This window comes from Dermacentor andersoni, chromosome 11, assembly GCF_023375885.2.
Source record: "Dermacentor andersoni chromosome 11, qqDerAnde1_hic_scaffold, whole genome shotgun sequence".
NCBI lineage: Eukaryota > Metazoa > Arthropoda > Arachnida > Ixodida > Ixodidae > Dermacentor > Dermacentor andersoni.
In genome coordinates this window covers 108,608,282-108,620,217 of record NC_092824.1, presented here as the reverse complement: position 1 = coordinate 108,620,217, position 11,936 = coordinate 108,608,282, and the positions used below count along the sequence as shown (strand labels likewise).

General features: G+C 43.4%; 1 protein-coding gene across 3 annotated transcripts in view; it reads left to right on the top strand.

Moving 5' to 3' along the window:
• Positions 1–182: 182 nt before the first annotated feature.
• The window catches only part of LOC126539428 (dystrophin-like), a 48,357-nt gene continuing 36,603 nt past the window's right edge, over positions 183–11,936 (top strand). The window contains exons 1-7 of one of the 3 annotated variants that reach the window (XM_055075377.2): positions 183–350; positions 1,334–1,401; positions 1,912–2,048; positions 4,738–4,942; positions 6,574–6,659; positions 6,777–6,856; positions 6,982–7,056. In XM_055075377.2, coding sequence (XP_054931352.1) covers positions 1,349–1,401; positions 1,912–2,048; positions 4,738–4,942; positions 6,574–6,659; positions 6,777–6,856; positions 6,982–7,056 — 636 coding nt within the window. In that variant the 5' untranslated portion in view covers positions 183–350; positions 1,334–1,348. Of the gene's footprint in view, positions 351–372; positions 1,053–1,333; positions 1,402–1,911; positions 2,049–4,737; positions 4,943–6,573; positions 6,660–6,776; positions 6,857–6,981; positions 7,057–11,936 lie in introns of those variants that run through there. The other 2 variants (XM_050186259.3, XM_055075376.2) reach the window with 2 other exon arrangements.

Genomic DNA, 11,936 nt, shown 5'->3' with positions numbered 1-11,936 from the left:
GGATTGACTGACGGCGATCTTGTCTGCTACGCGTTAGCAAGATTCGCAGTTAATTTACGGTGCGAGGCGAATTATTTGGTTTTTATACTTAGCGCGTAAACCGTAATTAGCATCGGCAGAACGTTAGCTTGTATGTTATCGCTTGTCGGCGCGCCGGCTCGTTCCTTCTATCACGGTGATCGCAGTCAGCGTGCCAAGGCCAAGCAACAATGTTCCGATTTGAAAATGGCTCCCATAAGTGGTGTGCGTGTGCGATAAATACTGCGTTTAATTTGCAAAACTCGTTCCGTTGTGTGATAACCACGACGCCGGGCATGAACCGATAGGTGCGACGGGCGACCGCGTTCACGGTAAGTGGCGCTCCAACGGCGTGAATGAAGTGACAACGTGACCGGAGTCCGCAAGGGCGGTTTGTTTTTCTTGCCAGCGCGTGCCTGTCGCCCGCGCCCTCCCGTCCCACTTTTAGTAGCTCGCTCTCGCCAGCGAACCGCCCGGAACGAGTTGTTGGGCTTGCGGGGTCGTACGCATACCGTACGCACTACGAAGTGCGAACGTACGAACCCCTCGCCCGTTTGAACGAAACTGGAAGATGGGGGCGCGCGCGCGCGCGCGTTGTCACAGAGATTAGAAAGAGTTGAAAGTTGTGTCGGCGTTCGCTTTTGACCTCAGCGGTCCTCCTCTTTTCTTTTTGTGATTGTCGCGTTTTTTCAAGCCCCCCATTCGGCGGTCAGCGATCGCTGCGTGGTTCTCATTTCGCGCTGCCGTATGTTCGCCGTCGGCCGATCGGCTTGGAGGACAACGTGTAGGCGTCTCCCGCCCGTGCAAACAAGAGCGCGCCAGCAAAAAAGAAACGTTGAGTTCGCGGAAGCGAGCGCCTTGAGCGGGCCGCGCGCAGCGGCAACTGCGCGCTTTGGGTGTCGCGCTGGCTGCGAGTATCGTGTTCGGGCGCCCCGTCGCTCTAGCGTGCTCTTGATGTCACCTTCGTCTGGGCGCTGCTGCGGTTTGCGGACGTGCGAGTGCGTCGTTGCCTTTGCATGTCGCGCGTGGACCGGGTAAGACCTCCGCCGCGCTGACAAGAACGCGCGGGTATACTTAATCGAAAGGTCGTCTGCGTGGGCATCGGCGCGCGTAACGTACCGTAGTACGCTAAATCTAGAGGCTGGCTTTCGCCTGTTGCATGTCCGTGGCGGATAATCGTCGTTTGTGCTGGTGGTTGGAGATCGCCGCCGCTGGGCATTTACTTTCGCGTTCTGTCCTGTGTGGTCGTGTCGGTTTCATCTGAGTATAGTTGTGCCTGTCCCGTGAAAAAGCTGCTTCTCGGATTTTGTGCCAGGAACACGAGAACGAGATGGACGAGTGGGAAAGACAGGAGACGGGAACCGGAATCCCGTATTACGTGAAGTGAGTAAACCCTTACAATGTCCTGGCAAAGAAGAACACGTTCTGTTTGAGATTGCTTGAGGGTGTCATACTTGCTGCAAAGCGCATTCAGGTAGTCTTTAGTTAATGGCCCCAATGTATTGATGCATGCTGGAGCGGTTCAGCCCTCTATGTTGACTGCATACTTTTCTCTACAATATTTAACAAGAATGAAGTAGAATTTCTGGCACATGATTGCTATATTGTCGCATTTTTGGAGGAAACTTGTAATCCTGCAGCGTGTGTTTTAAACTTCCTGTAGTCTGGGCTTGGTCACTGTAATGTAATCATCTAAAATTGTAACGTCTCTGCATTTAAAACCTACTTGAGCACTGCACCACACTGCATTGCAACTTTACGGTCAAACGACTTTGCTAGACGTTTTGTTTCCCAATGGGAGCTCTTCACTGCGGCTGTTGTGTGTGATAAGAATTTTATGTCGGCAGCCCTAGTGCAGCCTAATGCTACAAGTGCTTGTGATTATTTTTGCAGCCATCGAAAGGAGAAGACGCAGTGGGATCATCCTGAAATGGTCCTCATCATTGAGAAGCTAACGTCGTTCAACGACATAAAGTATGCTGCATACAGAACTGGAGCGAAGCTAATCTACCTTCAAAAAGAACTTCTATGTAAGTAGCATGGGATGAATAGCTGTAGTGCATTTCATGGACACAGTTTTGGGTGATATTTCATGCGCGTCTGGCATATGGAGTCCACATCATTTCCTGCGACAGGTTATTTTTTTTCTATTGTTACTTTTACGAAGCAGCACCTGTTGGTTTGAAAAAGGAAACGCTTCATTATAGCTCTGAGTGTCTCTCTCTCTCTCTCTCTTTTAGTGAAATGTCTGTATGCAGCAGTAATAGCCTGCATTTTTGTGGTCAATGCTTTAGCAATGGTACTTCTCATTTTTTTTGTGTATGTCAATTTGCTGTATCATTCAGATCTCATTAATGCAGTGCGCAATGGACTGCGTCTGTCATAGCATAAAATTGGGTCACCGCAGATGTCCTAAAGGGTTGATTGATCGAAAATTGTTTTTATTTTATGGAGTACTGAATTTCTTTGTGTGCATGTGCCGTTCAAGTGCCATAGCAGCTGCACTCCGTATCAGTGCAAAAATTTTATGTTAAATGACCTTTCTGTATTCATACCTCTGGTAGAATTATCTGTAGTTTTTATGCTCTGACAAAAAGTGCTCACAGCATTTTTTGCTGACCTTAAACATGTGTTTAGGTTACCGCTCTTTAAAGTAATAACAGGGATAAATTAAGAGTTGTGAATATTAAGAGCTGAATTGCTTTACAGAACATTGCCCCAAGGTTATAAAAAATGTACTTGTCTTACTTGACAGTAGTGTTGTTGCTGGCCGTATCAACTTCCGAGGTGTCATTTGTAATGACTGATACTAGTTCACAATTTTTTAATACTAGTACCGCAAAATTTTCATAATTTTACTTCGAGTGCACTTGATCGAGACTGCCAAAGTTGACATGTTAGATGGTTTGTGTTCCGAGTTAACATGACAATCTGAACATAAAGACTTGTGATTATGTGTTATAATAAGTAAGCCTGGAAAGAATGCTTGAATTTTCCTTATAGAAAGATGACTTTACTTCATCTTCCACAGAATTTTGTGCGAGTCACCTGTGTTGAGCCGTTTCACTTCAAACATGCACATGCTTCTCCCTTTAAGCAAGCAGCTTCAAGTACTCTTCATTGAGAATTAAAATAGAATAATAATGACCTGGAGCTTGTTGCTGGATGACATTGCTCCCAACAGCTTTGTGGTGTTCATTGTAGATTAGGGATTTTGTCAGAATTGGATTCCTACAGTGTTTGTGAGCTCCCTACAACCTCGAGATAACTGTTCCTGTAAACTACTCGTGCCATGCATCACAACTAATTCAATGGAACTGCATGTCCTTTTGCCACGTTGTGTGTGCCTTTCAGTTTTGTCACATTTGGCCCTCACAAATTGCTTTAGAAGCCCTTTTATAAATTCCTTGCTCATATGGTTAGCTTTTTTTATACAGTGACTGCAGAAGACGCTGAAAACACCCTACTCGGATCATGTAGCATGCATTGTGTGCTCTAAAAAAAAAAAAAAAATCTTCAATACACTGAGGTTATGCTTCATTAAAAATTCTCAGATTCAACAAACAAACAAATTACTGAATTTTGCAGTAGGTTGCCAGTCTTTATAATAGTACAGTAGCCGAGGTAATGGTTGCACGAAGTGCCTGACTTCCAGCGGATTGTTCTGTGTACGGAACGAAGCTAGATGTTGTTTGTCGTGGGAGATAGCCAGTTTATGCGAGCCTGACGTCAAATGTGTCTGCACATGCGTACCAAACCCCTTCAAAGCTGGCTTCCCCACAACAAGTCTCACTGTGAGCGAAAGCTTACCTCTGTAGTTCTTTGTTTGACATGGGAAATACTTCTATGTGTTGCAAAAGGATAGAAAGTTGGGCGAGTTGGTACGGTAACATGATCTTGGATTGTAGCGCGAAGTGACACGGACACAGACTAGAAGCAGACTAGATAGCGCTCGTCCTGTCTGCTTCTAGTCTGTGTCCGTGTCACTTCGCGCTACAATCCAAGATCATGTGACTTCCATGTGTATCTAGTGAAGTACGTTACGATGGCAATGCCTAGAGGTTTTACAAATAATTATAGCATGTCATGACTTGCTTGGGTCAAATGTTGGGCCCGTCACTTTCAAAGCTGGTATGTCAATTATTACTTCAGGCTTTTAGGGACCTGCATTTGTTAAGAAGATGTTATACGTCTTCCTGAAGCGTATGATGTGGCGAACGCCCTTGAGAATAGCAATATCTGTCGGCACAGTAGTGGAGCACAGCTTGAACAACTAGAATAATTAATTATTATTAGGAATAGTCGAGCAAATTGGTTGATCACACCAAGTGACGAAAAGAGCATAAAGTATGAAAAGTGACATTGTACATAACGTGATGACCAAGTGCTTAACTTATATTTCAGTGGTGCAAGAAAAAGCTGCAGAAAGAATGCTCATGGAAAAAAAAATTGACGCTCCGCATAAGACAGTGACCGTGTGAATGGGGTTAGATTCTGTGTGCACACACATGGGTGCATATGAAAACTTTCACATTGGTTTCTAGAAGGTTTAAGCTGTATGCAAGATCTTTTCGAAGTACTTGCAAAACGTCTTGTTGCTGGGTAGGTTGGTGTTTACCTAGCAACACTACACAACACAACAAGTATGGGCTAAAATATGTTAAACACAAGGATTTCAAGAAAAACCAGGGTGTCCTTTCATTTATTCGTACCTTGCAGTCAGCAACGTGCACGTGTCCATGCTGGGCAGCGTGTTTGGGGCGCATGGCCTAGAAGGCGCGTCCCAGCACGAGCTGCTGCTGGGCTGCGCGCAGGTGGAGGCCATCTTGGAAGACCTTTACAAGCGCGCTCCCGGGGTCCATCAGCAGAAAGTTCCTCTTCTTGCTTCGCTCGCCCTCAATCTGCTCCAGAACCTTTTTGACGCGTGAGTTGGTTTCTTCACCACTGGAGTCGAGCAACTCTGCATGTATGCGAAGGCTTTGAGCTAGGATCAGATGACGTCAGCTTGGACTTGTGCTTGATGCCACTGGTCTAGCATTGAGAATAGTTTTGATGCTGGCAAGTTGGTATCGGTTTGAATGGTACCTGCCCTGTCTTCAATATTTAAACATGTCCCTTGTTCTGCACATCTTTGCCAAAATTGTCCCTAATTGAAATGTATTTTTCCTGAGTCATTCTGATGCAAGCGTGTTGTAGCCAAAGTTGTGCAGTATCAACAATTGCAGAAGCTGTCAGCTAGCACCAAGTGACACCCCAATGACCCCCCCCCCCAGTGTCTCTCTCCTACCACCATGAAGTGCACTCCTGTACCCCAAAGGAAAATGTAAAAGTGGGCTCGGCCCTTCCCTCAAGAGAAAAATTTTGGCACCGCCCCAAAATGAAGCAGGACGTTTATTTGGGCAAGTTGAATCATAGTTAACTGAGAACACAGTGCAAAAAAAAAAAAAAAAAAAACACTGGCAAAGAAGACACAGTACAGAGAACGAGCGCTGCCCTTATGTAGTGGGGTTAAGCTTTTGCCTTAGCATCAGACTTGGACTTTTTTATCATTTATACTGCTGGTTTAGTGACTCTCTATCACCTCTAGAAACTTTTTGATGCATGAGCTTGTGGCCACTGCGTTCGTGTGCTATGTAGTGGTTGCAGGCTCCCCTGGCTTGCATAAAACAAGGGCTTTGGTCCGTGTCTTGTACTTCTCAGCAATGTTTTATTCACCTTGCCGACAGTTGTGCAGAGTGTTAAATTGCCAGGCTATTGTCGAAGTGTTCTTCAATTCTTGCTAGTCTTACTGTTGATTTTTACTTTCCGTATTATGATTTGTGCGTTCTGCCATGAGCAGTAATATCAAGGTCAAGAAGCAATGACCGACCTCAATTGCACTGTCACACATGTTAGGGCTGTGGCCACTTTTTATCATTTGCTGCAATGTTCTATATAAGATAGTCTCAAGTTGGCAAATGTCACAAAGCACAATATCCACAGCAGCCGTTATCTCAAAGCAATGAAAAGATAAGGACATCACTGTTGCAATTTCCTCCTCCTTCTTCTTTTTTTTTTGCAATTTTTTTGTGTGTAAGGTATCGGGCCTTGAATGCCCGATACCTAAAAGAATGAGAACACTTATCAACTTGTCCAGTTTCTACATAATGTTACTAGGCAGAATTGGTGCCTTTTCACAGCAGAGCTGTGAAAGTCGAATGCCATCAGCATGAGTAGGGAATATAAAGTGGCAAGTCCCTCAGGCTCTTTCTTTTGGAGTGCGCAATCGGGAGCAAAGTTTAGAAATTGCGGTGTCGGCAATAAATTTAACCTTCTCCTAGCACAGCTGTGCAACATAGAATTGTCTCAATGCATTGCAGTGCTTGAATAGGCCCAGATAGGCCATACCACTTGATTTCAGCTCTCATGCCTAAGCTGCAAAGAAAAAAAAAACAATTGCGGCATGTGTGGTCTCTAGAGCTTTGCTTGTGATTGTATGCATACATCGCACTATGTGTAAACTGTAGTTGGGCCATTGAAGTACATTCTGTTATTGCCCCCTTTGTCCATCCACAGCAAGCGTAAAGGGACAATACAAGTTTTGCAGATGAAGATAGCATTGTTTGTTTTCTGTGCTGGGCGACTGCTGGACAAGCTCAAGTGTGAGTCCGCCGCTGATTTCTGCGGTCTTTTGTTCTGACATAGCTGTCCAAAGAGTCCAAATGTTTCTTTTTATTTCACTGGGCAATACATTCATAAAAATTTGTTCACTTCTTCAGACATTTGCAATGAGCTACAAGACGGCACTCATCGCATTTCCTATGAAGAGCTTGAAAGCTTCCTACACAATATCTCAAAGGTATGGGATCCTGATAATATTGTGTGCAGTAGTGTTTAAATCAACCATTGGTAGCACATTTGTAGCTTTTGCAGCAAGAAGCTAGCACTATGCTTTCTTTTTTCTTCTTTCATCTCTGATGGCAGATTCCGGAGTTCCTTGGTGAAAAGCTTTCGTTTGGTGCGCATTTTGTTCCTGCTGCTGTGGAGAGCTGCCGAAAGGTATGCATAAGAAATGTTGAAGTCTAAACTGAGAGGAAAGACCATACTCATCCTTCCCACATTTTTCCCGCTGTTGACAGACTAAATGACTTGAAAGCCTTTAATTTGCCTAGGGCCTTCTGAGATCTTTGCTCTTGTCAAGAAGGTACATTTAGCTTTGGGATAGACATCTGAGTAGAAGAGGACCTGAATGGTGTGCCTTTACGCTCAAAATTTCATGTATAAGAGATGTTGCTCTAGTACTGTTTTCATTGGTGTCAGGCATTTTTTTTTTTTTTATTCACTACTGTAAACTTGAGGTTTAGTCCAGTTTATTGCTTTGAAAGTCTCTGGTAGAGGCATTACATAAGGGGTGGGTTTTTATAAAACAGCAATGACATCATGAGAAATAATCACTTAACAAAATGGTTGATTACAAGTTCTATAAACAAAGATGGACCACTGGTATAGCAACTTTGGCGGGAGGGGAGGGGTTCCAATCTGTGGCGGTTCGAAAGAGAAAAGAGGTAGTGGAGGTGGTTGTCCGTCCAAGCAGGGTTGGCAATACAAATACAAAAGAACAGCACCGGTGCTGGCTCAAAACTGTGAATTCACGGTCTGATCACTTGTCTCAGTAATGCAATTCCAATCATGTATGGTCCTTGAAAAATAGAAAATTTAAACAGGGCAGTGCGAGCAAAATATGGCATTAGCGCATTTTGTTGGTGGTGTTGGGTGGGCCTGCTAGTTAAGGGTGGTAAATACTGTGATAGATCCGATAGAAAACGTTGGGAAAAAAGTCTTATTCTAAATTTTTGCCTTCATGGCTGTAATCGTGGTATGCTATTAGATGGCATTAAATTAAAATACTTTCAAGACTAACAATGTTACCTTTAGTATAAGGGTCCCATATAATGCATGCAAATTCTAGTTTTGGTTGCACAAGAGCAGTGTAGCAGAGGAGTTTAACATTAGTAGTAGTACTTTTAAGTTTATGTATCGAGACACATAGCTTGCAGAAGGCACTTGAGCAAACATTATCAATATGAAGATCCCAAGATAGGTTAGAGGTCAGTGTCACACTGAGATATTGGTGGCAACTTGTTGTAATGCTAAAGACCCTAATAAGTAATATGTTATGTTCAGCTCAGTGTTTCTATTCTCTTCCCTTAAGTAGTAGTGGGCAGTAAATGATAATGATGAAGTTGTATAGCTTTGTGTATTGCTTTCACTGTGAGACATCTCACTGTAGTAGTGTGCATATAGTTCTGATATAGCTGTTCAGTTGCGCAACATATTTAATATTGCATGATAATTGGGTAGCCACAGCATAATCAAGTTCCCTTGAATGGTGCACTTGCGATCGACAAATTATCTGAGCTGCAGATTAACCGGGTAGTCTTTTAGTTTAGATGTAATGCACACTTGGCAAGCTGGACAACCATATTGTGTTCGTTTCAAAATAAGTCTGCCGTGTACAGTAGAATCTTAGCAACTAGAGATAGCTGAAAGACAATTGCAGTTTACAAAACAGTAACCCCTAAGTTGATTGGTGCTGTATCTTGGCAATTAAAAAAAATAATAAAATTCATTTATCAGAACCAGAATTTCCGTATCTCTGTGTAAACAGAAGCGAAATGCAAAAACACCCGTGTGCTTAGACTTAGGTGCTTATTAACCCTTTGAGGGTCGAATTATTCTGAAAAAAACTTTCCCAGGTGGTCAAATTATTTTATTGCGGATCTTGAATCTACAAAATGTATTAAGTCGGGAATAAATGTCGGCATCACTCAGAACTGCAACATGTTCAATAGTATTTCCGAGCATGGTACTCCTTGAAACACGGGTCTACGCACAGCGCCTTATTGCAGTCTGCACACCTAAAATTCGTGTCTGTTCTCTTGAAGCGAGGAGTTGTGTTGGCGCACACATGCCATCTCTGCGTGCGGCTGCCTTGGGCAGAGGCCTGAGGCACCCTCTCGCGTAAGCGCTTTGCCGCGGAGAGCGAGAATACCTCGCGAACGGCGCTGATAAGCAAGTGGTGATAAACAAGCTAAGAGCAGTGCCAATCAAGATAGAAATCAACTTCCGCCTCCGTTGCGATCACGCGGCGGAACCGAAACCGCGAAAGCGCGTTGCCACTGAGAGCGAGAATACTTCGCGAACAGCGCTGAAGCAAGCTAAGAGCAGCGCCAATCAAGATAGAAATCAACTTCTACCGCCCTGCAAGAGAGTGCCGACAAAGAAAAAAAATGACGTTTCGCGCGCCTCCGTTGCGATCACGTGGCGAAACCGAAACTGCCAAAGGGGCGTTGCCGCAGTCTGAGCGACGCGCTGAAGCTAGCAATCAGCTCTGTTTATCTCCCCAAGAAGGTAGCACCAATTTCAAACGCATCTTGTAAGTGCTAAGAGGTGGCAGCACTTCCCGATGAGCGTTCATCGTCATAATGGCGCGAAATTTCAAACGGAGGGTCGGAACCGTACCCGTACGGCGAAGACCTTGCGGGACAGAAAACCGCCGCCGTACATGTACGGCGAAAACCTTCAAAGGGTTAAAGAATCCCAGGTGGCTCAAATTTCCCGAGCCCCCCGCTACTGTGTGACTTATAATCGGATTATGGTTTTGGCATGTAAAACCCAATAATTTTTGTGTAAACAGAACCCCCAAGACGTAGCGACACTTCAACATGTGAAATCGGCAGTGCAAATGCTAAGAGATTTTTTTGAGAAAGAAGCAGTATCTGAACTTCTTTTTTTTCAGAACCTGCCTTCTGTAAAAAATACATTCCTAAATAACGATGGCAAGGGCTAGCAAACATAGTACGTAGTTGTTCCAAAACAAATTTTCTGCAAGCTGTGTTAAGGCAATTCATAATGCTTTCTCAGTAAATGAAACTTTTGTTAATTGGGACATATTTCTCCGGTACCTTGAGGCTCTGTTTAACTAAATTCTACATTAATTGTCTCATACGCACAACCCTTCAGTTGCACTTTGGTCTCTCTCTCTCTCTCTCTCTCTCTCTCGTTTTTTTTGCTTTTTTGTGCTTCAAGACTTCGCACTAAGTCAACATCCTGTATGAAATTACCAAGGAGCATTTTTCTTTTTTTATGTGGCAGGCTGCATAACCCTAAGTATGGCTTTTTGGAACATCAAACCACATAAGATAGACTGAGAAGTGCTTCCTAGAAAGGAAAACAGCAGGCACTCTTGAGAGCGCATGAGCTTTTTGCTTCAGATAAGATTAGGTGTTTATGCATTGCGCTGAGATAGCACTTTAATACAACCCTTGACCTCTTTGGCCTGACAGATGGTCCACGCCACTTCTGAGATAAGAGGAAAAGGTCAATAATATTGGGGCAGGATGTTCTTTGTTCACAACTTTCCTTTGTTTAGCTTTCCTAGCACCAAAATAAAGAAAGTAAGTAAGGAAGGAAGGAAGGAAGGAAGGAAGAAAGAAAGAAAGAAAGAAAGAAAGAGGGCAATGCAATGAATGCTGCCAGATTGTGTATGATGAAAGAAATTTCCGAGGTGGAGGATATTTTTGCTTGCTGACAGTGAATACAACACAAGTTTCAAAGGAACAGTAAAGAGAAAATTAGGCTTAGTTGAATTTGCAAGTTAGGCTTCTGAAATACCAAAAAAGGCTGCAGTTACCACAAGAAAAAGCTTGATAAGCGAGGAAAGATACAAGAACAAAGGACAGGTGACAGCAATGCCTCGGAAGTTCCTGCAACAGCTGTTCGTGAAGGCATGAATTTTGACACCATCTGCTCTGGCATAACGAATTGTTTATTATTAATGATGAGCAGCATTGCATTCTAAAGGAGCGTAAGACTGAACTTAGCAGGCTTTGAGAACTTTAATTGCACCACAATGGCTCAAATATAACATACACTTTGAAATCTGTGACATCACACCAACGTAATGATGCTGGTGCTTCAGTACAAAACACTAAAAATTGAAGATTCACCTTCATTTTCTCTTCTAGTAATCAACCTCCTCCCACAGAATTAATGGAAATGGAGTTTTGCAACAGTACTTATCAGTCTAAACTAATTTAGCATTTCTCTTTATAGTGTTTTTTTCAAGCACCTTGGAAGTGCTCTATATGGGCAAGACTGCAGCTGAAATATTTATAGGATTTTCCTACCGAATTACAAAATAAGAAGCAAATCGTTTTGTTTGTATTGTGCAATCTATATTTCAGTTTTGCTAATGTGTACAGAGTTGCTGCCTTATGAGCCATCTGGCTTGATTAAATTTTCATGCTATCAGAAAATCTTACGATGTGAAACTCTCATCGGAAACCAGAAGGTAAACCTAGATGTCGGTGGTGTTGCAGCAGGCGGGGTTAGCCTGGCATGCTTGACCAGCAATCGTACCACCTGAGGATCTCGCATGTTGTTATCAAAGGTGCATAATTTATCAGCGCCATGTCTCGAAGAAAAGCAGTCACCAGACGTAGAACTTCTACCCTGATTACTGTGGGGGCTTCAGGGAATATTAAGTCTTGAAAGCTCGCGTGTGGAAGGCCTTTCTTCCCTAGGCTGTGAAGCAACAGTTTTCTTTTCCTGTTGGAACTGCAGGCACAACCAGATGAAGTGCTCCACATTACTGATCTCACCACATAAGGCATAGAGCCTAGAAGGTATCGCTGTTGTTCTTAAACTAAGGTGAACGAGGAATTTCATTGCCAACAATGCTTGCCATTTCTTTTCTACCATTTTAATAATATTCTCAATAATTTAGCCCTCCTATCGTATGCATTAGTAGAATGTTGAAAGTGTAATGTACCCTTTTAATTTCACTCAAGCAATTTGTTTGAGTAGATTGTTCGTGTGTAATATTCTGCTAATTCGGAGCTATTTATGGTGAAACCGTAGAGTGTATTTGGGGATGG